The sequence below is a fragment of the Pagrus major genome, chromosome 5 (assembly GCF_040436345.1).
Source record: "Pagrus major chromosome 5, Pma_NU_1.0".
Taxonomy (NCBI): domain Eukaryota; kingdom Metazoa; phylum Chordata; class Actinopteri; order Spariformes; family Sparidae; genus Pagrus; species Pagrus major.
Window position 1 is genome coordinate 35,716,501 of NC_133219.1, and position 27,446 is coordinate 35,743,946.

The following is a 27,446-nucleotide window of genomic DNA, read 5'->3' on the forward strand; positions in this document are numbered from 1 at the left end:
ATATAACTGAGTGAGAGGTATGTATGAAAGCTACAAGATGACAAACTAAACCCAATGATGTGCAGCAGTGCACCTACAATTTACAATTTTCTGCCCTCTGTGATAAGTGTCGAATTACCCTTTAAACTCTGTCTTTCTAGAGCGCTGCATAGTTTGCAGTGTTGAGATCAGTTGTGGAGACCTTTGCCTCAAGATTTAGATAACACTTCTAACCTTTGGAGTTAATCAGAGTAAACACCAGCTGGTACCCAGAAGGGTACATGAAAATACAAATTGTGTACCTTGAATATTAAAATGCTGTAGCATACACTTTAGCAGCAAATTTACATAATTGTCTCCTGGAACATTCTTTCACTAGTAGAGTCCATAAGATTTAATCGCTAACCCTCACATCCAGCTGCTTCTCTGTGTTTCTTCATTAGCACATTATTTATATGCAAGTAAACACTGTCCTGTGTCACACAGGGCAAAGAAATCCACCTTCGCAATCCAAACATTGTCACTTTGTCAAATGTTGCCAGTATTTACTTGTTGACATGAACATTCAGTATTATATGCATAATGCTAGAGTGTTAATCAATGTAAAAGTGTCAAGACAGCAGTTTTAGTCATTTTTCAAATAAGTGCTATATAAAAATGGTTCCAATCATAAAAAAGCACCAGAAAGACAGAGTTTACAGTGTATTCAAAGTTCACTTTGGCTGTGTTGTCACCATCTTATAGCAAGCAGCTTGTAACTAATGTAGTAAGATGATAATCATCTTTGAAGAATATGAAATTAAAACTATTTCACTATTACTGAACAAAACAGAAATAATTTGAAACCAAAGAAATCCACACTGAAATCATAAATCAAAGTTCCCCTTTTGATTATAACATTCCTCCACTTTCATTTTACTTATTGACATTTGTCCTTTGCTGCCTTTTTTGTTTATGCCTCCAGTTTTTTTGCAATTACACTGTGGAAATGTTCAGGTCTTGACAGTGCAACAAGTGGTTCAACTTTTAATTTCCCTCTACCAACTGTATCATAACTGAAACTGATGATTTCAGCAGCATGCATGAAAAAACTGGCAGTGCACCAGAAAAAAGAGACAGCAAAATAGAAACTTTAATTAGTGAAATGAGAGTGGATAACATTGCAGTTAAAATGGGATCTTTTTTGAGATTAAGTCTAGATTTGTCTGTTGAGGTAATTTCTCTCTCAATTAAATTTATATGACACAAAAAGATTGTGTGCAATAATACTGAAACACTAATTACTCCATAAAGATCAATTTTTACAGTTTTATAAATATTGTTGAAATTCAGGTCTGTAATTAAAAAGTTATCCTGCAGGTTTCAGTAAACTTTTAATTATAATTTATAGAAAAGAAGAAAAAAGGCAAAGAAGTCTTTTAAAATCCAATTAAATAAAGTTATACTATAAGTGGAAAGAGTTAGGTATGTAAATATATTACATTAACATCAGCTTGGGTGGAATAAAGTCAGGAAAATGGGCGAGAGAGAGGAACAAAAGGGAGAGAAGTACGGGAAACTAATTATCCCAAATTGTGACCTGTTTTCTTCAGCATAAATGAGCATTAGGAGGAAGAGGAAGGGAAGAAAAGAAGCAGCCAAAGAAAATTAACTGCTGGAAAACAGGACCCATGGCATAGTGGGTCAGATGCTACCGCTGCGATGGCCCATTTATGAAAGTTAACAACTTGGCATGTAAGGCTGTTTTGCCCCATCTTAGACTCTTCTGATAAGTAGGTTTCAACAGCTTTACAACAGCAACATGTTGTGAGGATAAGAACGAGTCGTGAGACAAAGACAACTCCAGGGGAAACTGAAGCCAAAGAGCCCAAGGGAGAAGAGGGAAAAAGACTTACTTTAGTCAGCAGTGATGACAGCAGACGTTCAGTGGCTGATCTGAAAACCGCTGTGGGCTTCTTTTTGTAGTGCTCCTCTGTCTGCTTTTCTGCCTGAATGCAAACACACAGGATTCACACACATGTAAATACACACTACAAAGAGGGACGAAAGTCAAAATAACAGAACTTTCTATCAAGTCAACGTTTATTCATATAACTCAGTATCACAAATCTAAAAGCTGTACCTTTAGATCTTAGCTTTATATTTCAGCCTAATACATATCATGACATGTATCTCTAAAGAGAGAAAATAAAATAAATTAATGACTATATTGATGGATCTTCCTACCTCATACTGTCCTGGACTTGGGACCATTATCGATTCCTTGTTGTGGGGGAAGGAGCTGCGTTGAGTAGTAGAGCCAAAGCCTCCCTTCATATTTCTCTCTAAAAACGCCTTTTTAAAACTCTCCAGGGCTAATCCATGCTCAAACACATTATAGGACCCTGGACCTACAGAAAGTACAAAAAAGGTGGGATTATTGTATGTATTTGTGTTGAGTTTTATACTGTTCTGAGATAAAAAAATAAAATAAAAAAAAGGTCTAAAATAACACCCTGAAGTTTTTAATTTCCCTCAGACCTATTAGTTTTGTCCAAACCTCCATGATGATGTGAGAAATTTAAACAGACCTCCAGTGAAGCCGCAGATATTAAGACACATGCCGTGTAGGTGTAACTGTGACTTAGTGTACATCCTGGCAGTGTGTGTAGCGTTGGTGAAGTGTTGGCTTGCGCTGAAAATGACGCATGCGCTACACCTGCGCTCACTAATTTCATGTGGAGACACTCATGCTTCTCTGCTATTTTAATATTTCTCTCCTCAACACTGTGTCTGCATGTGTGAATACCTGCTTTGGTAACAGATTGAGGGAAAATGCTCAAAAACACAGAGGAATGGGTCTACATTTTTAAGAGAAAATGAGAAAATCCTGTATATTCCAACTCAACGGAAGACTCACAAGCAATTTGAGAACCAAGCAAATGAAAAGCTTTTCTTCAATTCGACATCACTTATTTTTTTGGGGACCAAAAATATTCACAAGGCCAAAATGAAACTTCCGATACATCACAGAATAAACAATCAAGTGAAACACTAAAATATCCCAATATCCCTAACTAATTTTGAGTAGTGTATATTCATGTATACTTCATGTAGAATATTTATATAAATATGATACAAATACAGAAAATACAAGCAAATATAGACATGCAACATATACAAGGCAGCACTAACAAGAAACACAACATGACTGACTTTTAAGTGATTTTTTTTCCTGCAACAAAATGTTGAAAAACACCATGTAACATAACGTATGAAAAATCTCGCAATGTTACAGAAAATGAGCAAACATTTCTGGATCTGTCACGTTATCCAATTCACACAAAAAGTTAACAGGGTCTATTCTGGACTGAGACCCATCCTCCATCCAAGTTTTGTTGAAATCCATTCAGCAGTTTTAGTATAATCCTGCTGACAAACCAACCAACAGCAAACGAACACGGGTGAAAGCATAACCTCCTCGGCGGAGGTAACATCAACAACAAAGCACCAAAATACAAGTACGCCATCTGTCCAGTGCCTAATGAGATAATTAGCCATGTGGTTGTACATCAAAACCTCCTTCAGACCTGAACTTGACTAATCATTGATTAATAATGATTGTTTAATACAAACATTAAATCTGTACAGACAAATCGTGGAATGCTCCCAGATTCACTCATGACTTACAGATGTTTTGAGAAGAACAAACAGGTCCCAATGGCAGTGTGGTGCTAATATCTGACGTAATTTTGAGATAGAGGGCTGCTTTTCAATGTAATATATACAGCCAGAGGATTAATAAAAATACATACTATAACATTTTTTGGTTAAAATTTAAGATTAATATTAAATACTACTAAATTATGATGAATAAATATAGCATTATAAACCTATTTTTGGACTTTCACATTATAATTTCAACAATTGTCGGAAATGACTCGTATCTCTACAACATAATGGTTTACTCTTTGGACAATACACACATACAGAGACACAGACGGCACAATAGCGGAAGTCAGTCCCCTTTCAGTTAATTTCAAAATGTTAATACAAGCTGCAAAGTAGTACTTAATCATAATTATTACTTGTTAGATTGATAATAATGGTCATGACAAGCTAGAATTTGAACTTGTGAAGGATGTGGGTTGTTTCAAATGAGGGAAAATTAGACTTTTGATTTAGACTTTAAGCCAAAAATAGGTCAAAATGCTGTCCTCAGCTGACAGGGTACGGATTTTCAGACAGGCCTCAGACATTAACTCTAAGAGCTAGACCCATGTTAAGAAATTTGTTCATGTGTGAGACATCTGCTGTCTTTCGCATATACAGAACAATTAAAGAACTCTGGATTGCATCTGTAAAACATATCAACATATCAAAGAGGAATATCACTTTGAACAGCAAAGACTGGCACATAGGCACACACACATACACACAAAATCACACACATACTGACCAAACCAATACTGACCAAACCAATACTGACCAAACCAATACTGACCGGGTGTGGAGCATTTTTGGTTAGGAGTGAAGCGCATGGCGTTGATGCCAAATGGGCTTTTCTTCGCTCCTGTGGTCCTCTTCAGCACCTCCAGGGCACAGCGGGGGTCATTATATGTACCAACAGGAGGCGCCACTTCTTTCACATCGCTAAACCTCTAGGGAATAGACAGGTAGGGATTAGAATACAAGTCGAAAGAGTACATGGAAAGATTAATCTAAATTCAAGTCCCTAGCTCAAAAATTTTATTGATAAAACTGAGATATAAAAAAAAATTGACAGAGAAATGAATCTCTTCACAGTCAAGGATAACAAGCCCACAGCCTGCATGTACACAAGACTAAAAGTCAGTAACCTCACTATCATCACCGTGAGGGTTTACTTCTCATTGCACACCATAAAGCAAAATTCTTAAACACGAATGTATAAAAATGGAGCCACAATTTTGATTTGATGTGTTTAACTTTAATCAACAGCGTTCAGTCCAAGCTTTCCTTTTCAAACCTCAGCTGTAGTTCAGTTCATGTAGTTCATGGCAATCTTATAGTTGCTGAGATAGTTCAGCAAAGCAATAACAAGCAAAAAGAATCAATCTATTCCAGGTGCAAAAGGTGACGTTTATGGGATTGTTGATTTTGGCTCCATACACTATGTTTATAAAAGCCTGGATTCAAGAGTAAACTCTTTCACAATTATTTGACCAAAACTCACAACACTGAACTGAGAGAAAGCAGAGAGGACAGAAAAGAATGAAAAAAGAAAAATACATAAATGCGTAAGAGGAAGAATAAATGAGAGTAAAATATATACAGGCAGAACAAAGTGGTGAGATGAGGACAGAGAAAATGAGATGGAGTAAACAGCATCTCCGACTCAAAAATAATGATACACACAATCAGGTACATAATGTTCTTTGACTGTTTTGCTGATATCAGAGCTGATTCAGCGCTGCAACTGCTCGACAGCTTCACTTCCAGGGTATAAATGTGTTTATCTGATAGCCTATTATAACAACACAGGCAATCAAGGGACCGAGGCAGATAAGTTGCCTTTTGAGTCAAAATAACTGAAGGTGAGCTGCGTTTCAATGTAGCTCTAAATTTCTCTTCAGCCTCCCACGACCGAACCATTCAGCATCTTGTTATCAAACACAACAGAGGAATAAAAAGGACTTGATTCCTCCAAATGCCAGCATGTTCATTTTAACAGTGCCATGCTCACAAACACACAGCTTTGAGTCAAAAAGCAAAAATATGAAGAAAAGAACAAGTAAAGAAGTGTAGCTGGAGAAAGAAATGGACTGACTTAGAGGAGAAGAGTTTTGGTTGGAAATGGAGTTATTATTTGAAGAGGAAACAGAAGGGGGGCAGGAGTTACACGACATGCTGTTTCAAGGCCAAAACAAACTGTGTTCATTCAAGAACATTTGTAGAACCGGTCTTTGTGGCCATCTGTCAATCCAATGGTGCCCTACTGGCTTTGATGAAGTCTTATTCATGGGCTTTTTTTTTTTTTTTTCCTCGAATCTACTGACTGAGCTCTGTTGGCACTTCACTTTAATGCTTCATCTATTCTAAAGGTGGATTTTTTTGTAATGCTTCCTGTTGCTCCATTTCTAAACACATCTGATAGAAAATGAATATCATGCCCAAAGTAATTATGTTATCTATGCAAGGTGACTCTATGGGCACCATTAACATCTGTTAATGTAGATTAATGAGGCCACAGAATGATGACACAATAGAGGTGCCAACCAGAACAAAACCTCAGTTCCACTGTTAAGCTGAGTTAAGTGACATAGAGCTGGCCTCTCCCTGATGAGTAAGTAACATGATGGGTACATTATGTTACATGTCTGTTTTCTGTAAAAATCAACGGATCTTGAAAAAAATCAGGCATAATTGGAGGCTGGTAAGTGAGAGAGTACAATTAAAATAAATTCAAAATAAAATAAAATAAAATAAAAATCTGATTCTAGCGGATTTAAATATGTTTAATCTGATATTGGATTAGGGTTAATTGAATTAAAGGGGATTGTTGGGAGATCTAGTGGGTATGGAATCTAGTGAGTGCCATTCTAGTTTTTTATATTAAAGGTTGTGAAGCATCAAGAGAGAAGATGGTCTCCAAGCCACAAGGGACTCAAGAAAGAATGGAGTTAAAACTATTCATAAATGAGGAGAAAGAAGAAAGAAATGGAAGGAGACTAGGGAGAAGGGAAGTAGAATGATAAATGAAGGAAAGGGGGGATGAGTGGGGGAGCAAGGGCAAGGAGAATCGAGGAAAAAGCATGTTTTCACAAAGTGTTGGATTGATGCTTTGATATTGGGAAATTGGGGAGTCAAAGGGAGGAGAAGAGGCGAGAACTGGAAGACTCCAGCTGTTCCTCTTATCTCCCCCTCCCTCTCTCCTTCCTTCACTCCCTCGTTTCCTCTGCGTCCCTCCGCGGGGTAACAGTGTCAGATGGAACCGGACTCACAGGGAGAAGAAGATCTAAGAAAACTGTCACTCTCGGTTCTGCATCGGAGATGACTTATGACACGTGCGCGCACACACACACAGACACACACACACTCACACACACCCACAGACCCACAGAGTTCCTTGGTGGGTGTCGGTGATGACATCATAGGGTCGAAGCACTAACACAGCATGTGGCCAGGGAAATTAGGTCAGAGCCAACTCACACACACACACACACAGAAATCAAATGAACGGCAGAATCTTGCATCAAAGATGTTCTCACCGGGGAAACTAGCAAAATATTTTGTATCAGATGTTATTAAGGTGTGTGTGTGTGTGTGTGTGTACCTAAAAAAGTGGGTGTGTTCATTTGCATGCATGCTAATTGTACAAGGGAACTTGTCTTTGTTGTCTCAAAATCTGTCTGCCGATGAAATTCGCACATGTATATGACTTTTCGTGTGTGTGTGCGCCCGTGTGTGTGCGGGTGCATGTACCGTCACATTGTGCCTGCGTGTCAGAGTGATAATTAAAACATCAGTCAGAGAAGTTTCACAGGAGTGAAGCTGTGGGGCAGTGCCACAGAGGAGTTCAGCTATTCCTGAGACGTAAAACTACACATTTTCACATCCTTCATCTCCACTCCTCTGAGCCTCTTAATAAACTCATCTTCACCCCCATCGGAAGAAACCCTCCACTCCCAGCACATCAATTAAACAAGCAAAGCCCGGCACAGTGTCTTGGATCTGTAACTTAATCTTAAATATTCCATATTAAAATCCAGTCTCCTTTGAGAAATTGTAAATTGAATATATTTGCCTCTCGTAGATTATGTCTGAGAAGCCTTTTCAGTATGGTCTGATTGTCTCTCTGTGTATAGAGCATTATGTAGAGTAATACCACTAAAATTATGGATCTGAATGTGTTTATCTTAGCTGGGTAAATCAATATTTGTGAATGATGATCCCGATCCTTGAATCAAGCCTGATCTGTGTTATCACAAACTAAAGATGTTGAATTAGTTTTAGCTAGTTTAGCTGCACTAACCAACACTTCATATCAACAATGGATCAAACTGCTATATGCAATAAGACAGTAAAAGTCAGTGACAAACTGGTGTTGCCCTACTTCTGTCGGGTTGGGCTGATTATCAGTAAGAATCGTCCACACAACGAAATAGAAGAAATACAAATTTTAAATATAACTGAATGGGTTATCTTTGTTTACAGGTATAATGTATTTACAACTTTTTCATTTTTATTAATTATATGATTTAGAATTATATTTGATACCATCATGTTTGGCTCACATCTTTTTTTCTGTCGATTTACTCATCATACAATCTGGTGGAACCTCGGGTGGAAAGGTCAAAATTAAAACAGACCAAAGTAACTGGTCTTATATTTCCTAGAAAGGGATCACCTTAGAGTTTACTGCTAACTGCATGCAGACACTGAATCAGTACAATGCGAAGGTGAAAGCAAAAACACAAAAAACTGAAATAAACCCTGGTGTAAGCAGTGCTCAGTTTGCTGGAGAAAGAACCTGTTCTACACAGGACAACCTGGGTCACCTAAATATGCACCCACAGGCCTGCACACAAAGCACTGAATGACTTTACTTTGAACTGTGTCTGGTCCTGTGGATTGTACCTCAGCCTGTGAGAGGAAGGGGCAGGTGAACTTCGGCAGAATTCCACTGGACTTCACAGGCTTCTCAAACTGACTTCTGATGTGATACTGGCCCGGACCAGGGACTCCCTGATGGGAAACAGAAAGCAGGAAATGTACAGTAAGTACAAGGTAATATGAAAAGGATCAGGAGAGAGCCTGAGGAAACGAAGAAAGCCACTGAGAGGAAATAGGAGAAAAGGAAAAAGTTGCTTTTTTGATCTATCTCTTTTGGTTGGTTATTTCCTTCTTGTAGTCGTATCCTTTTGTGTCTTGTTGTCACTTTTTACTCCCTGCTCACCTGTGTTCCCACCCGTTTCCCTCCTGTGTTCCTGTGCTCCGTCCCTCACCTGTCTCACACGAGCCTTGTTAGCACTGCCCTGTACCCAGTGTCTCTCCACCTGCACCTCATCCCCCCGTTAGTTTAGTTTGTATTTAAGCCTCTGTTGTTCCCTCGCTCTTTGTCATCCTAACATCTGTTGTCATCCTAACGCCAGACCTGTTTTCATCTACCCATCTCCTGTTTCGTGTTTTCTGTTTTTTCCTTAGTTTATTACTTTATATTTTCCTTTTGCCTGCCTTTTTGTTGCCAGTTTTTGTCATCTGCCATTTTATTGTTCGCATTTTGGGATTTTGGACTTCAGCTGATTAAAGAGGTCATATTATGCTTATTTTCAGGTTCATACTTTTATTTGGGGGTCCTAGTAGAATAGGTTTAAATACAAAAAAGACATTATTTTTCTCATATGGTGCACTGCTGCAGCATCCCTTTTCACACTGTGTCTTGAACGCTCCGTTTTAGTGACGGTGTGAGACATCTTGCCTCTGTTCAATCTTTGGCGAAAGTTGCACATGCGCATTACTCAACGGGCAGGATGTAGCCAAACAGAGGCAGAGTAGGGCAGGTCATGCCGAGCAAGGTAGTGTGATCTAAAATAACACCACTACAGCAGTAGCAACTGTATATCATATGTGCATATGTTGTATAATATATAATATAATATAATATAATATAATATATATATATATATATATATATATATATATATATATATATATATATATATATATATATACACATATAATGCCTGTTACAGATTGAAAACTAAGTTACGGAAGTAAAGGCTCGACTTCAAACCAGGCATTTCAGGCAGTGCTGGAGGAGTGTTTTCTGTGGGAGAGAGAAACTTTTCACTTTGCGGACCTTTTACATGCACAAAAATGCTACATAACACAATAAAGGAAAGGCAAAAACCCAAAAGGCATAATATGACCTCTTTAAGCTCTCACATTTTGTTTTACTACTTTCCTGCCTATGTGTCTTGCGTTTGGGTCCTTTTTGTGTAATTTTGACAATAAAGACTATTATAAAGATGGAATTAATGAAAAACACAGCAGAGAAAAATTAAGCAACACCACATGAGTGAGCAACCTGTGAAATCAAGCAGAAAAACCTTATTAAGAAAGTAATTTTCTTTCTTAACTCTGCAATTAGGCCATTTATGCTGTTACAATCACTATTTCTATTGGATGCTTGTCTATATCTGTTTTATTCTTAGTTTTTATGCCTTTATTATATTGTTGGAGTGATGGATTAAGTGTTTTAGTCCTCAAAAGCCTAACCAGGGACAAGGGCTACAAATTAGCCATGGCTAGAAGTCCTATATACAATGCATAGGTTGCATTTTATTTAGGTATAACATGCCTATATGTATTGTCCCTGTCAAATAAACTGATAAATAAGTAAATAAATGAAAACAGACAGACAGTGGGAAAAGAGCAAACAATACATGCGCATGTTTGTTCTTTTCATAGTTACAGGAAACAATTATGTCATGTGCCAACTCAGGACTGTTGCACCATTTCAAATAATTACTGTAACTAGCAAATCAGTTAAGGAAGCACAGTCACTGAGCTGCTGACAGTCAGCGGTAGGGAAACAGACACACAAAAACACACATATATATTTGCACATTCCCTAGTGCAGAGCCAGGACATTTTGTTATTTGTGGTAAACCCACAAGGTTGCTGGGCCAGAGGTGGGTTAATTAGGTCTGCAGTAATACAGCCTGGATTTTTTGTAGAGATTGTAAACATTTACACCCAAATCTTGAGGGGGAACAGTGGTGAATTTCTTCACAATCTGTCCTCCCTATGCCTTCGGACAGCTCAATCTTTATTCATGAACATTGACTACAATATGTTCTTGCCAGAAACAAGTTTCTTGTCCTCCGAATCTGAAATGTCACACACTGACAAACAGCATGTTGATGTACAGAACAGCTGCCACTGACTTTTCTTAAGATACAATTTTAATAGTTTTCTGGAATACAGGGAGCAAGACCACATATTTGATCTTATTGATTGTGTTCAGCTCTGTGCCAGGCCCTCTCAATGTCAAATAAGGGTCAATAAGATTTTGAGCTGCGAAATTATGTTCGCAAATAATGTCAGTGCCTGTAGCTATAGATCACCCTTTGTACGCTGCATGAGAAATTCAAGTTGCTAATATTTGGAAAAGATTTGTGATCATAAAAACTCAAAGTTTGGCTTTTGGTTGTAAAAGCAGGGACAAAATATGTATTTACTCAAATTTGTGCGTGCATGTGTAAGGAGTTTTATACACAGTTTTCTGCTTTGAATTTGCAAGCAGTTTTCATAAAAGCATTTCTGTTGATATTTTTCTTTTTCTTCCCACAGGTCTACTGAGGATGATATACTGTACAACCACAGGTTTAGAAATAATTTCCGAAAACCTTTTCATAAATTCACAAATGTAATGACCATTATTTAAGCCAATACAAAGCATAATTATACTAGATTTAACTTGATATATTGTAAAACCAATGTGTCTCAGTTGTTTGGTCAGATTTAATGTAGCTAATCGTAGATCCAGTATTGTGTCAAGTTATTAGTTATTTTCCTCTTTTTCCCCAGTGGGAGCAGTACTACTTCCCCATTTCTAAAAAATAACAATTGCTGCAACCATAACAACACCTCAATGACGATGTTAACATGGATTTCACAACATTTTAAAGATGGACTGACAGTGAACTTCATTTAAAGATTAATATGAGGAATTGTATTGGCACAACTCCATCTGTTTTACTTTAGTTTGCAGGGATACACATGATAGTAGTTTGTTAAAGTGGTTTGCTTAGTTGTTGCCCCTGCCATGGCAGGTTTCCTATTTAATGGGAAAATCCTACGCACAGACTCTCAAACTCTATGGGACACCAGCAGCCCCGAGCCATTAAAGGCAGACTGTCGGCTGATGTCAAGGAAGCAAAGGTGTTTGTCCTGAGTGTCCCCACTGTGGGTAATGACCCATCTGGTCAGTGCATGTGTGTGTGGGAGTACATGCAAGTTGTGGTGTCAGGTACTAATGATGATGGATGGAGGTGCAGTCATCACCGTAGGAGGTCCAAATACAGCATGGTGCACATATACAAGCCTACACAGAAGGCAAATGTGTGACTCAAAGTCACAGGATAAATTATTGCATGTTGCTTTAGTAGTCATATATAACATAAATAAACAAATGCAAACATATGTCATATATGATGATCTTTGTCAAATTAAATAAACCAAAACCTAAAAGAGCACCAGCAAATGAAATGTTGAAGAAAAGAGAGGACAAGAAGAGGGGAAGGCGTAGGTGCAAGTCCTTGACAAACGGGGTACGTTCATCTCTCCCTCGACAAATCCAGTCCCACATTTTTTAGACTCGGCCTCAGCCACTCCAACCCACAGACTGGAGGAATAAGGCATCACAAAGCATTACTCTGCCAGCACACTCAAGTTCATATGCAGGTGAGTAACTCCCCTCCACTCAACCGGCTCCAGTGTATCAGTGTGTGTTTGTATGTGTGTGTGATTGCCAGTCTGTGATCAAAGCTTATGTTCTACTGCCCTCTATGGGTGAGCAGATAAACTGATAAATTACAGTAAGAGGAGGAGGGGTTGAATCATTTCATCTTTAATCGACCGTACTTGAATAAATCCGGAATAAATCCAAAGTACTTACCTTGACTCTGTTCTCACTGTAAATCACAGTGCTCTACTATGAGTCATTCTCAATCTGCAGTTTTCAAATCCTATTGTGTTAAGAATTTATCTGAGTCAGAGTGCAGCGAAGAAAGAAGACAAGCTGCCACTGAAAAATAATGTCTGCTTCAGTATTAAAAGTTTCCTGAAACACGTCAAAGCATCAAAATGTAACTGGAGTGTTTTAGTGCGATCATCATAAGTTGGTGCTAAAATAGAAAGAAAACTGTTAACACATGAGGGTTAGAGGTGTCAGTAACTATTGGGGTATGCAGTTATATAGTATTACTGAATCATAATGTGATTGACATAACACTCAATGTAATTCAAATTTAGTGTTGAGAAAATGAATTTATATATTTCTGCATATACATATCAGACAGCCGTTTTAACAACAAAAGCTCAGATAAACGCCTATAGGTTGCATTGCCAGCACCAGACACAAGAAGTTAGTGACTAGCTGTTGAATATGGCGGAGGTACAGTATCCTGTTGTTGTTAAATAAGAGACTCTTTGCTAATCTGAGCACCATATCTACTTTAATTAGGTGATAATATGGTTATTATTTTACTAGCATCCCCATTAGCTAACGCCATGACGTCAGCTTCTCACATATTTTACCACACAGTTATAAACATTACATGCAGCTACAGTTACAAATTGCTTTCAAAGATCCATCATCAAATCATGAGCTCAAAGCTGAGTCATCAAATGTTTGTTCATAAAGTCAATTGTATCAAGTACTCTTAGTTCTCTCTTAGTGTCCTTCTCTTAGAAGCAGCTCTGGTATCTGTTACAATAATATGATTTGGTAATGAATTCCATTCTGTAACGGAGATAGGCGATTCTCAACTGTCTGGTCTGATAGTTTGTTTATGTCAATGTTGTCTTTAGAGCTCGTTGCACCGCCCAAAAGTGCCAGAAAAATCCAATATTGCATATTTAATTGCTACTAGTGGTCGTAGTGGCAACTGTCCAGCAAGTTGCATGGGCTCACATTAAAGTTCTAAGTCCCCCCCACAAGGGTGGAGTTTGACATTGATGCCAAATCAATCTTTTAACTCCTACACTTCTTATTCATCTAAGTTTAACATGTCTAGCACCACGTGGACACAAACAGCCAACAAGACAAACACAAACTTGCCTTCTTTTCCTCTTGCTTGGGCACCAGCTCATGGTAGCGAGGTACGAAGAGCTCAGCTCTGCCTTTCTGCTCCTTTTTAAGTTTCACATTCTCATAGTGTGTTTCTAGGTTTCTGAGACAGACAGAGACAACAACAACGTCTTTTAGGATAGAAAACAGAAAAACACAGAGGAAAAAAATATACATATATATATAACATATATATACCCTGATTGGCAAACTGAGACCAATACTTGGTTTTCTGTACAGAAACAAACATTGCTTCCCTATTCACCACAGAAAAATAATTCTTGAGTCAATATTTTTATCAGTTCTGGATTACGGGGATGTCAACACCACTGTAAATGAGGATACGTCCTCAAGTTTTTTTCGTGGTTAAGTAAATAAATAAATACAAATACAAAATACAATACATTGAAGACAGACGTGTAATGGAAAAGTAAATAGGAAGAAATTAACAAAGAAAAAAACAGATGGGAGTAAAGGAAAAGAGAAAAATGAAATCAACTAGAGGAGTAAAGGGAAGAACAGAAGACTGAAACAACCGCTCTGTCAGCAACTGTGTAAAGAATTCTTTTCAATCAATTTTTAATTATTATTTCAGTAATTACATGTATATCAAACATAAATGTGTGGGCAGGTAAATGTCTGCCTCCACCTATGTGCACACACTATGATTGCTCTCATGCACACTTTGCCTTCTACTACTCAGTCAATTCCTTTGTGAATAGCTGAGCTGGATGTCTGCCCGCTGATCTAGAAGAGCTTAGTGAGGCCCATCCTCCATGGAAATCTATAGAAATGCTATGTGAGAAATGTCAAACATAATGCCCTAGCAGTTGGATCAAAGCAATATTTCATTATGGTGGAGCAGTTGCTCTGTTCAGCTCACATCTCTGTAAGAGCTCAAGAGCAGTGAACTACTGAGTGTAGATGCCCTGGAGTATCTTATCTATCCTACCTCTCTTTACCCATGCTTCAAAATGTGCATTTGTGAAGGTGTTTATTCCAAGTACATTGATGCACGGTGTGTTTGTGTGTGTGTATGTGTGTGTGTGTGTGTGTGTGTGTGTGTGTGTGTGTGTGTGTATGCACCAATGGTTATATATCAAGTTTAATTCAGTATCAGCACTTGATAAATAAATTAAAACTGTACTACATCAGTCTAAATATTATATGTATTTCTGTATTAAAATGTCTAGAAACAAGTAGACCTTTGGTATATATTTTGAAGACTTGTATACTTTTATTAATCCAAAGAAATCAAACAATGTTAAAACCCAGAGAAATCTGTACTTTCTTTAACGTAACGTTGGGTTTCATTTGGTGGCCTGTTGCTATAACTTCCACGGAAACACAGGAAATACAAGCTCCCAGAAACAGAATTAGTGGCCAAACCATGTAATTACAACGTCAGGTGATGCACTGGGGTCTAAAAGACTCTATCCCAAAAACTTACATTGTGAAAGACACAGCTATAAAACGGTGGATACAATTTTTTTCAATGTCATAACCAAAATGACTATACTTCATATATAGTCTTAGTCTTAGTATATTTTTATTAAACTATTATAATATGTGCTATTTGGTGTGATAACATTTGAAAAGTCTAGAAGAGCTGCACGACTGTATCATTTTATTCTCATTTAAGTTAGCCAGGCGTTAAACTAGAAGTTAGCCAGCTCAGTTGGCAGAAGTCTCTAGTCCCCACAACACAGAACATCCAGGTAATTTTATACCCCAGAAGTCAAGCTTTTTTGGTTTCATGCACCACTGAGCAGTTTTCAATGCTGTATCCATATTTTCAATGTTAGATCGATGGGGAAAGACCAGATAATATGTCAGAGAATGAGGAATGTGTTTAAAGGAGCTGTCCCTAAAACGTACTAGTTTAGAAATCAAGTTAAAACTGAAAGTGACTGTTTATAGCAATAGTTTTGCAGTATGCTTATTGTCTTTCTTGCAGAGAGTAAGATGAGAGTATTGTTACTACTATTTATAAAAAAAAAATTAAAAAGCTGTTTTTTTTCAGCTAAGCTAAACCAACTGGTTGCTGACTGTAGCCTTTTATTTACCATACAACAGTAAGAGTGATATAAGTCCTCTCATCTAACTTTCACAAAATGTCAAACTATTTCTTCAGCATTTAACACAGTTGCCAGGCCACTGTTACAACATGACAGTCATAATTGTTGTTCACATGCTGCTACTAAATACTCATTTAATATTGTACCATGACATGTGATACTCACGTCTCAGGGTGATAGTGTCCTGGAGCTGGTCCGTCCTCCACTGCCACCACATCTCTCCTCCCTGTCATGTTGCCAAAGTGGACTCCTTTATACTTCTGTGCAGAGCTCACCTCTGACTACGAAAGAGAAAGAGTGAGGGAGAGAACAGACAGACAGCCAGAGAGAGAAGATGAGGAGTGGATGATTGAGGGATTGACCAGGGAGAAAGAATAAGAAAAAGAAAGATGATAGGAGGAGGGACAGAATGAGATAGCAAGAGGATAAATAGATGAACAAAGAAGAAGAAAATAGAATTGACTCGTTCACACTTATCTGGTTTCTCTTCCAGCCAAGGCTCATGAAGTTGGGGCCGAATGAAATGTGAAGTTCGGCCAAAATGCCAGAGCATGTCAGGGATCCGGGGAAGACCCTCAGTCCTTTCTTATCTCTCTGAGTTTTACAGCCTGCTGCCTCTGCCTCCGGCCTTTCAGAAAGGACCAGTTCACTCTGCAGCTTAACAACTGAGGGAAGCTACCTCTGGAAAATGAGCCGGCAAGCCGTCACCAAACACATTTCAGATACACTATGTGCGCGATTTTCTCAAAAATATATTGTGAGGGTGCTGCAAAAAATAACTACCGGCTTTAGAATCCCTGTGCTTATCTTTCTTAGAAAATGGGTGATTTATTGATCAACAAGACTGAGAGTTTTCAGCCATGCTATTGTGTCTGAGGCTATACAAGTGATGCCTTGAGCTTAATGCTTAAGTCAGCGTGCGACCATGCTCAGAATGACAATGCTTACATGGTGATGTTTTGCAGATCATTTTTACTATATTTAATACTCTAGTTTAGTCTAATTGTTAAGTTAAAATTTTAACCCGATGATGGCACTATATTAAAACTTAATTGAACACCAAAGTTACTACAGTTCATCAGAAGGGGGATATAAATGTGTGAACCAATTTAATGGCAGTCCACTAAAACATTGTCTAAATATCTTTTCAAAGCAACAAATGCGAACAAGTGAGTGGATCACCAAAGCCTTCAGCCTGTGGGGATCTACAAACAGCAGGGAGAGGTAAACATGAAATATGAATTAAGTAGATACATAAAGAAGCCTGGCATTGGAGTTTTAAACACCAGATCTCACTATTTGCTGTCAGCAGCGAGATAGCCAAATACATACAAAATGTAATGTTTTTCCATACTTTTTCTAGTTAAAAATATAAGTGGGATAATTAAGTGTCTTTTAAGATACTTTTATTTTAAAGTTCTTGATTTACTTCAATTCAGTTTCCTGACAAGTCTACTACTACTACTACTACTACTACTAAAAAAAAATTCCTCCCAGTCATTTCTAAACTCAACTTAGCCCAACTGTATCTGTTTAATGAGGCAGGTTATGGGAGGACAGGCAGGAAGACTCAAAAAGTTTCTCACTCCATGTGGTGCCTGTCTCCTTATCTCAAGTTCAGCAGTGACTGGAGGACGAGATCTGAGTTTCTGTCCCCTGTGATCTACCAATCCAGTTTTGAGGAGAGGAGATAGGAAACAAGGATGTTGAGATGCTTAAAGTTAAAGAGAAAAACATAACTGTTCTGCCTTGCACGCAGACACAGACAAGCACCGTGATGGTATCGCAGCTGGCTTTGAGTTCAGAGGCACCAATTGCCTTTTTATGTCAAGGAGAGCTTTTAAAAGCAAAACAAAAACACAGCTCGTGGGTATAAACATATTCATTCAGCTTTGATAAAATGGAGTGGCAGGCTATTTATTATTTAAATGAGTGTAAAAGAAGTCTGGCAGAAATAAAAGTTTTTGTCAGTAGGGCCATGTGTGGGCAGGGTCCTGCGGGCTGCAATTGTTTCTACAAACATATATAAAACACAATATGGCTTTGAATCTGATTCAGGCTCTGCTGAGAGGGCAGTCTTGCCCATTTCCATTTCTCATCTTTGCATCAAATACTCTTTGTAGAGGCGAACCAATACTTGATTTATAGGGCAGGGTATTAACAGAAAAGCGACATCGCAACAAAGTCTATTAGTAAAAAACACTTTGAGATTAACAGATGACTGATGAATTAAAGGAAAAACCTGTAGGAATGAGTGAGGAAACATAACAAACCAGATTCTAGATTCTGTTCGTGCATCGCTTATTTCAAATGTTTTCAGACACCCATTTTAGTGTATCGTTTAGCGGTAATATGAGATTAGTTGTGACTTCTTTATTTTTCCTGCTTGAAAATGAACCAAGCACCCCCCAACTTGCATGTGTCTGTGAGCGCTATGTTGCATATTTTGTTACTCTGATTGGTTGTAGGTTGTAGGATCTATCCAAAGGCATTTTGGTCACCCGTTGATAACGCTCCTTGGAAATTAAAAAGGAATTAAGACATCATTAAAATCCTGAATAAGGGAATATAATTTGGCAGAACTGTGTTCATTTTTGCAGAAAGTGCTGCAATCTTTACCTTTCAAATTTCCCCCTTTTCAAAACTGATTCTGGTCTCTGTCTCCTTTAAACTAACACAGCCTGGGCTCCATATCACCATCTGGCCAGCTGTGTTATGATAATCTGCCAAATCTAATACTGCACAATCTCAACTAACAACATTTCTCATGGTGATACTGTTTACTGCATTATGCAAAGTATTTTTGTACATATCAGTTAGCATACGTATATACGTCGGTATCAATATATCTCTGATGAACATGCCAATAACTACTCAGTATTCCATCATAAAAATCTGTCTCTAATAATTCTATGTACTAAGTGGTAAGTATTAGTCGATGCAGTAAAGTAATTGTTCTGTCAATACAGACATGAACCATAATTTTAGGGTCAGCTGATAAAGCCGATTAAGATGTTTTTGTTTTTCTCCATAATACGCTCTTTTGATTTCTGTCCAATGTCTTATCATTCAAAGGCTGCCCGAGCCACTTTGAAGTTACGTCCTCAGACAACCACTTAATTCTGCCTCTCCACACTTTTGAACTCAGTTGGAGCACGGGGCGGGGGAAGCGTTTGAGTTTAAAGAAATTAGTGTGTCAGACGTAGAGACAGAAGGGGGAAGACGCACAGAAACTGAGGTTGAACTTTCAAAGGGAGAGCATCAGAAGTCGAGATGAAAAAAAGAGCCGTGGATGGATGCACTGCTGATAGCCCTAAATCACAGCGCGCCTCTGTGCCTGCGCCGGTGTGTTGACACAACCTCGGCCAACACTCAAGGACGCTGTTGACTTCCTCTGGTCATTAACAGATGAAAAATGACTTAATTGAGAGCCAGACCAGCAGGCGTGTGCATTATTTTAAGTGAATACTGTAATATAGCTTCAAGAATAATTACTAATGGCTCTCTTTGTTGGCATGTAAAATGGATGAGCATTGGTGCAGTGTGGCTTTTTTAAAGTGGAGCTGCATTCATTAGCTATGGAAATGGGTTTTGGGCCAACTGAATCGGGTGGGGTGGGGGTTCGGTGGTGCATTAGATCTGACTAACACTAATGGACCTCGCCTCGCGGGCAGAGTAAGTACACTCAAACACACACTCGTACAGACTAATGAAAGCACACATGTGTGCACAAATGAGCACTTCACATTCTCTGATGGATGTACATTCAAACTTCAACATGAGTGTGCATGTGTGTGTGTGTGTGTTAATCTTTACCTACCAGCAGTGGATTGTAGTAAGCTGGCCCCAGGGTTGTGTCTCTGGGAGGGGGCTGCTGTTTGCTGAGCTCACCCAGGGCGTCTTCCTCATAGCCATAGGCCTGGCCCGGGGAAGGAATGGATGGGATACATGACTGACGGTGCTGGAGACTTTTAGCCCGCAGCCACTGCTTGGACAGAAAGACAGGGAGAGTGGGAAGAGAAGTCATGGATTGTGATGGAAAGGATGCCCTGGCTTACAAAGTAGCTGAGCAATGCCTAGGGCCAATATAATATGAAACTGAGGGAGGGACAGAGAGAGAAGGACTGAGGGGAGGCAGCAGATAAGAAACAAAAGAGGAAAAGGGAAAAGGAGAAAGAAAGAAGACAGAAGTAGAAGTGTGGAATAGGAACAATGAAGCTGCTGAGGGAACAGGCAATGAAGGCCATCAAAATGCATGAAAGCTTTCTACTGACTCTCTGGAAGTGAAGTGTGTGAATAATCCCTCTCTTTTATGATTGGTCAGGTCTAGAGGTAAAAGTTTCTAATACTCCATTCACTGTACGAAGTGAGCTAATCATTGGTATCAGTCTAGATCAGATAAAAGCCCAGAGCTCAGTGTTAACTCAAAGCTTAGCAATGCGTGTATGCTCTGGGAATAAATTTAACATAGCAGGACGAATGGAAAGAGCAACTTAATATCATCTCAGTTCACTGCGAGGCTGAATTTATTATGTTTCACTACTATAGTATCACTGCTGATGAAGCTGGAGGCTGCTGGACCAGCCACATATAAAATTCAACATATTTTCTCGAAAGTTCATAAATCATGCAAGGAATTGTTAGCTTGCTTTCTGAGTACTTCGTCTTAAATTTTGAAAGCACCTGAGACGTCATCTTTCAAAGCAAACAGGTGGGAGGGTTTGCTGTGCCAAATGTGGATTTACAAAGCTACAAGGCTCTTCTATTTGTTAATTTGATGAATAACAATGACAAACCTGTCCAGGGTGAGGTCTGACTCTGTCAGTGTTACAATTACTGAGGATAATACATAAAAGATGGCATATTCAACCTAACAGGTCTTTTGTTACACTGTTTCAGTGGCATAAAGAAAATCCATACATGCCAGAAAACTGGCTCATCTTCCATATTCAAGACAAAGATAATTGTCACTCTAACAGTAAAAATCAAGTTACAGTTTCCTACAAGAGTTTCTCAGTCTGGTGTCTTTACAGTTTTTATCCTAATGATCTCCTTCATGATCGTGACCTTGTTACTGAGGTCTCTGCTGCATATTATAACCGACTTCTGCCGCACATATAACAGGCTTTACATAACAAGATGTGACAGAAAGTCTAACTTATTAAGGACAAAAAGTCACATTCTTTCTTTGTTTTTTCTTCCATGTTCAAAATATGCCTTAATGAATGTGACAAGTTTTAAAATGTTACAGCAAATACACCAGATGGTGTTCTTTTTTAAGAACAATAGAACAGTGACTGTTTTGACACAAGTCTAGAGCACAAGTTTTTCTCTCCAAAGTTTCGAAATAGCAGCCTTTTAATTCCCATAGATTGGTGTTAATGGCTAAGGTACTGGCAAGGTGCGTCTGCAGATATTGGCAGTCAACACTTTGGGAGTAGGCACTGCTATTCATATCTCTGACAAATGGCACAAATACAGCACATTACATCACACAATGCTGAGGAGAGTTGTACATGTTATTGTATTTTTATAGTTTGTGTGAGAATAAAAGTTGCCAACTGTTTCTGTATGTGTAGTGCTGACGGACTATGAGACACTGCCCTGGTTAGACGGGGACCAGAGGGAAACGGGTGACCTCTAAAAAGCTCAGAGGGATATTTAGGTTAACAACAGCACAAGAGTAAAAAGTCTACCACCTAAATTCAATGCCTATCTTTTGTACAGATATAAGACAGGGCTGGGCAACATATTGATAGCATAACATTACTGTGATATTAGACTATAAATCGTCTCAGATTTTGGATATCACTATATCATGATATGGTAGTTGCAAGTGTTGTCTTTTCCTGGTTTCAAAGGCTGCATTACAAAACTTACCACTCTGCTCTACTTGTTCTAATAATTAGTCATTATATCCACTTAACTGATGATTATTTATCAAAAATCTCACTGTTTTTATATTTTTTGGAAGGTCGTCCCTACAGTACTGTCACAATATCAATGAGGTATTTGATCATCATAACTATGGTAATATTTTATTTTGTTGCACAGTCCTAACATTTATTAAGTGCTTTATTGAGATACATATCTTATAACATTTTATTTTAAGGCCTTACCGCCAGCCCTAGTATTAGATGACTTTTTGTTCCATGTTGGATCTTGACCAGGTCAGTGTGAGAGAGCAGTTTTTTCCACATATATTCGTCATATATACAGAGGACATACTGTGGCTCTTATACAACATAATGGCTGGAAAGATAAAATCAATAATAAATAATATTCTGTAACCTGGCTGCTCAGTTACTCTGTCCTCATAACTTACCCATATGCCTACCGTTTTCCTGTGAGGCTTCTCAGCGTATCCTGCCATTGCGACCCTGAGCGTGTTTCCTGAGGCGGGCAGCACATTGTAGGCCCCGGGGCCCGGGACGTCCGACACTACCTCCTCAAAACGCTTGGAGCGATTCTGAAGACTGCGGCCAGCATGGATGTTTAGCTGAAAAGACGTGGGTTCAACAGACAGACCAGCAGACACACAGAGAAAATGAAGCTGTGGTCAAGAAAGATTGTTGGATTTATAGTACGTAAATGATCATCTCTGACCTACCCTGACAGGTGAGGAGTCGTACTGTCCAGGTGCTGGTACCTCACTGGACTCATTGAATACTGACTGTCTGTTGGTAAAAGACAGGAATGGAGCATTGCCAGCTGCAATACACAAAATCAAACAAATGCAGAATATACATGTTAGAGTTGTGTTTTTTAAGTTTTACAGTGAAAGGACAAAAATAACAGGAACATGAACATTTTTAACTTGGCCTATATATCTCACGGCTAATGTATCTAGTTACACTGCCAGATTTTGTCCTTCATTTTTTGCCAACATAACCTATACATAACTTTACCTATGATGTGAATAGTATTTGAGCATCAAAAGTAGGTTTTTTTTTTTCCAGATTGCCAAACAAAATTAATTAATTTAAAAACGTGCTACATTAGCTCTGATGCAGCATGTAATATGCAAAGTATTTAGTAACTAATCAAAAAATGAAGTGAAATAAAAAAGTAGCCACTACGTTTGCCTCCAAAATGAAGTGGAGTAGAAGTATAAAGTAGCAGAAAATGGAAATACTCAATTACTATTAGTATGATTACCTCAAAATTGTACTCAAATCCTATAGTTGAGTAAATGTACTTAGTTACATTCCATCACCGCCTACTATGTGGGCTAAGGTTCAATGTTGTGTCATCTTTCTAATTATAAACAGATTACATTTCCACGTCATCACTGTAAAGTAACGTTACTAAAATTTGCGTTACTTGCTGTTTCTGGGTAATGTTAGCATTAGCATTTTTTGACAAACAGCTAGCTAGGTGACGTTTCAACAAATGTAGCTAACAACCGTTGATGCTACATTTTCACCCAACTTACGTTTTGTCAGGAGATAAAAGAAGAAGCAAGTGTATTTCTCGAGGGGCACTGAAGTTGTTCACCTACAGTAAGTCTAAACTAAGTCTGACTACCTGAAGCTAACCCCTACCTGATGTTTTAGATTCACGGCAGACATCATACGACCCGGGGCCAACTGAAGATGAGGTGCCGGTTGTTGGCTTGAAGATCACTCTCGGAGCTCGGTCATACATTTTTTGACTCACCCCGCCTGGTGGCTCAACTTTACTTCATGCGAACAGCACACAAACCTGCTTGAGTCGGCCAAAAACAGCACTGAAGTTATCTTAGCTCTTACTTTATTACATTTTTAAGGTTAAAACTTTCCGTCACTGCTCTCTCCTTTCAGCAGGTGTTGTCGGCGCTCTGCGTTACCGTGCGTGCGTCGTTGCTTGGATACCACGTCATTATAGCGACTGGCGTCAGAAAACAGACGCACAAAAAGCAAGAGACCTATAAAGATATGATGGGAGGTAAGGCCAGCATTAAAGGTGCACTATGTAGTTTTTGGGGAAGAAATTATAATCAGAAGAGACAGATCTGCACTGACTGATTTTTTTTTTATGCCTGAACAAACTTCAAGCAAACAAACTGACCTTAAAGACACAATTTCATACTGTTTTACTTTGTTTATATTCATTTATCCATCTTCAGGCCACCCTATTCTCCTCTGAGAACTGATTGTTTATTCAGTTCTGGAAAAAAAAAAAATATTTCTGAGTTTGTATTATCATCTCATTAATTCTAACTAATAAATTGTGTCGCCATTATTAGCACCATTCATTTTGCTTGCATGTTTGTGAAATTATAGTAGAATAAATTTACACTTTCCTCAAAATGTCTTACAGTATAGGCTAATATGCATTCATCTCATGTGTATCAGATGGTTATTGTTGTCAAGGTGCCGCCATAGTGCAATTCTACCATCTAGTGGGTGATCCCAACCATTTAACCACTAATCTTCCTCTAAATTGGGCCAGTTAATGCTCATTTAAAGAGACTACTAGAATACTCATGCTCCTAGGAGTAAACAAACACTGCTTGCCCTGTTTCTGGAGTAAAAAACACCTGTTTCTACATTTGGCTTTATTGCACTACTCTTGTCACCACTGTTGTTATCATTATTTGCAGTCTTGACCTACTTCCTTCTGCACCATTAGTCTGCCCAACAATGCAGTCAAGATTTGGATAATGAGAACTCAGGGGAATCCCAGTAACAAGTGCCTAGACTGGAACAGCAGTAAACTGTATCTTACTGAGTTTCCTGTCATGTTTCATAAGCAGGATGCCTGGTCTGCATGATTGTATTTCATTTGACAAATGTTAATAATTCCCAGGAGGAACAGTTAGTCATGCAATAACACAGCACAAACAATAATACAAAAACAAGAAATATTACATTTTAATAATGACATGATTACTGTTGCTAAATTACAATTATTAGTGTTACAGGGATACTATAAAATGCCCATCAATCAAATACAGGATAATACATTAATCAGTCAACCATATGCTCAAAGTGATATCCCATTATCTTAAACTTGCCAGACCAGAACAGAGGACAAAAGTAGTGCTTATACATCTGAAAATGTCATTAAGATGTTGGCTATATTATAGCACAAAATGTGATCGTTGTCTCTTGTAAGGGATATGGTTGCAAGCCAACTTTTTTGCCATTTTTAATTTATTTGTTGTATGAATATCTGCATCGAATGCGCTAATTTTCTTGCCATCAATGTTCTCTTTTCTTAAGAGAAACACACAATCAAGATACTTTTTAAAAAGCAGCATTTATTTGAAAGGTGAAAACAAAAAGTTCAGGTATCCATAACTGTCTTCACCACTGGAGGACAGCAGCGAGCTTCAGACTGGTCTGTCCTGCCACACAAATGATGCTTTCACTTGTCATCGTAAATGTAGCAACCACAGAGGCATTACACCAGTATAAGCGTTTTAAAAGGTAATTAATTGAATAAATACATGTAATAGATGTCTGTTTATTAATTTAGTGGTCTGACTTATGCGTATGAGTGCTTTATGCAAGTGACAGTCATTTTTTTTTTTTTTTGCTTAAAGGAGACATGCAAAGTTAGTGTCTTTTTCCCATAAACCAATTCAAACACCAATCAGGATATTTACTCTCCACAATGCCCAGTACAGTGATTGTCTGATTGTCGTCTGACCGATAAGATGAAGCAGCAAACACCAGTCGACTGCCTTCCGCACATGTTCCTGTATTAATTTCGGTAAGCCAATTCAAGCGCGGGGGAGTGGCAGGTGTACGAGTGTTCGTGAAGGCAACACGGGTTATCACCACCACCATCAGCACAGTCAGTCGGACCCCAGCAAGGCATCACATTAGGCAGCTAGCTACCTGTTTTAACTCGCGTTTTACTGAACTATTTTTGATACACGTTTCTGCTCGACATCGCTGAACATCGGTGCCATGAAGGGAATCAGGTTTTTCGTGGTTTTCTTGGTGCTTTCCGCGTGTTTTTTGTGCACAACCGAGGCGGCCAGGAGCAGGACCAGCACCCAGAACAGCTTCCGACGGGCAGCTAATGGCATCTACCAGACTCTGAGCAGTGTTTTCGGGGAGGACAACATCAGAGGGTTATACAAGGTCAGTGTTGGACATGTATTATCAAGGTAACAGCTCGCACAGGCTCTGGCTGCTAGAAGCTGACAGCTAAGGGCGGGTTTTGTGGTGTGAGAATGGAGAACAGGAAATAAGCGCGCTCGGGCCTGGCCAACAATTTCACGGATGCCATTTTGAAAAATTAGCCTTTATCCAGTGTTTTCTTCATCTGTAGAGGCTGTCAGGTGACGGCGCGCTGCCGTGCACCGAGCAACGAGACATGTTTCCAGGCTGTAACGCTTAAAATCGGTTGTTTTGTCGTGTAACCAGTATTGTCATTCATTGGACCGAGTCCATCAGCAAGTGCATCTGGTGTCACCGTCCAGATGACATGTAGCCCCCATCGGTCCAGGCCACAAGAGCTGCTTCCTCATTTCATCTTCATATTATTAGAAAGCTTACCCCCTGCTCAGGAAACACATAAGCCTGTATGCTCTCATTGCTCCACATGCACTTCCTGCATTTTGAAATCTAATGTTATTTCCTGCTTGTAGCCGCCAATACAATCTAAAGTGACATATGTCACACACGTGATTATGCACAGAGCAGATTTAGCTATTTCCGTATGGGGGGGAAGTGGTTTTAACTTATAGACCTTTGTGGTGGGGCAAATAATTGTTATTAAAATTGCATAAACTGATGTTAGACATTTTCTTTCTTTTTACTGTAGGTTTTCACTGTATGTTTGTTTCCATTACAATATTCTGAATGAGTCTTCTGTGTATACACTCGGTCTAAACTAAAATAATTTTATGTGATGATAATCTGTTTATTTTTTCTCTCTGCCTTTTTTGGTTGTGTAGTTTTTCTCCAAAACGACAGAGCGGTTTGTCCATGGAGTGGACTCTTTTCTCGATACCATCTGGAAGATCTGGTCAGATTTGCTGGATGTGATGGGCATTGACTGTAAGTTTTAAATTTATTATGACATTGCTAGCAAAGAAAGATGATGTGCAGGGAGAGGGAAATGTTGTAAGAGGTACATTTTTGTATGGTGTTATCTTTTTTTATCTCATCTTTCTTTCTTTCTTTCTTTCCTTTGTAGCCACAAACCTCAGCCACTACTTCAGCCCCACATCTCTCACCAACTCTCCAGCACGTGCCCTTCTCCTGGTTGCCGCTGTACTCTTGGCCTACTGGTTCCTCTCCATGTTCCTGGGGGGTTTCTTTTACCTGCTGCACGCTGTGTTCGGCCGCTTCTTCTGGCTAGCACGTGTCACACTCTTCGCCCTGTCCTGCCTCTACATCCTGCAGAAGTTTGAGGGTGACCCTGAGCGCGCGGTGCTGCCGCTGTGCTTCATCATGGCGGTATATTTCATGACAGGGCCTGTGGGAGCATACTGGCGTCGGGGAGGCGGGGCAGGTTCATTGGAAGAGAAAATCGACCACCTGGACACTCAGATCAGGCTGCTTAACATCAGGCTGAGCCGCGTCATAGACGGCCTGGAGCGCACTGGCGAGCAGTAGGGGGCGATGAGGATG

At 39.0% G+C, this 27,446-nt stretch overlaps 2 protein-coding genes across 3 annotated transcripts in view; one reads left to right on the top strand and one right to left on the bottom strand.

Moving 5' to 3' along the window:
* Nucleotides 1-23,681, bottom strand: part of stpg2 (sperm-tail PG-rich repeat containing 2) — a 53,222-nt gene extending 29,541 nt beyond the window's left edge. Inside the window, exons 1-10 of one of the 2 annotated variants that reach the window (XM_073466921.1) lie at nucleotides 23,418-23,681; nucleotides 22,484-22,584; nucleotides 22,211-22,372; nucleotides 19,694-19,858; nucleotides 16,039-16,154; nucleotides 13,787-13,898; nucleotides 8,578-8,685; nucleotides 4,463-4,619; nucleotides 2,206-2,369; nucleotides 1,875-1,967 (exon numbers count right to left, since the gene is read on the bottom strand). In XM_073466921.1, the coding sequence (XP_073323022.1) occupies nucleotides 1,875-1,967; nucleotides 2,206-2,369; nucleotides 4,463-4,619; nucleotides 8,578-8,685; nucleotides 13,787-13,898; nucleotides 16,039-16,154; nucleotides 19,694-19,858; nucleotides 22,211-22,372; nucleotides 22,484-22,584; nucleotides 23,418-23,520 (1,281 nt within the window). In that variant the 5' untranslated portion in view covers nucleotides 23,521-23,681. Of the gene's footprint in view, nucleotides 1-1,874; nucleotides 1,968-2,205; nucleotides 2,370-4,462; nucleotides 4,620-8,577; nucleotides 8,686-13,786; nucleotides 13,899-16,038; nucleotides 16,155-19,693; nucleotides 19,859-22,198; nucleotides 22,373-22,483; nucleotides 22,585-23,417 lie in introns of both variants that reach the window. The other variant, XM_073466920.1, reaches the window with a different exon arrangement.
* A 1,977-nt stretch (nucleotides 23,682-25,658) lies between these two features.
* bri3bp (bri3 binding protein) lies at nucleotides 25,659-27,446 on the top strand. Its single transcript, XM_073466987.1, has 3 exons — nucleotides 25,659-25,949; nucleotides 26,768-26,870; nucleotides 27,010-27,446. The coding sequence occupies exons 1-3, from the start codon at nucleotides 25,773-25,775 to the stop codon at nucleotides 27,429-27,431; spliced, it is 702 nt and encodes a 233-aa protein (XP_073323088.1). The 5' UTR covers nucleotides 25,659-25,772; the 3' UTR covers nucleotides 27,432-27,446.

Bases quoted from the DNA above. Each gene is read 5' to 3' on its own strand.
- bri3bp (XM_073466987.1), top strand. From the start codon at position 25,773: ATGAAGGGAATCAGGTTTTTCGTGGTTTTCTTGGTGCTTTCCGCGTGT. The intron at 25,950-26,767 runs GTCAGTGTTGGA...TTGGTTGTGTAG, and splicing joins ACATCAGAGGGTTATACAAG to TTTTTCTCCAAAACGACAGA. The intron at 26,871-27,009 runs GTAAGTTTTAAA...TTTCCTTTGTAG, and splicing joins GGATGTGATGGGCATTGACT to CCACAAACCTCAGCCACTAC.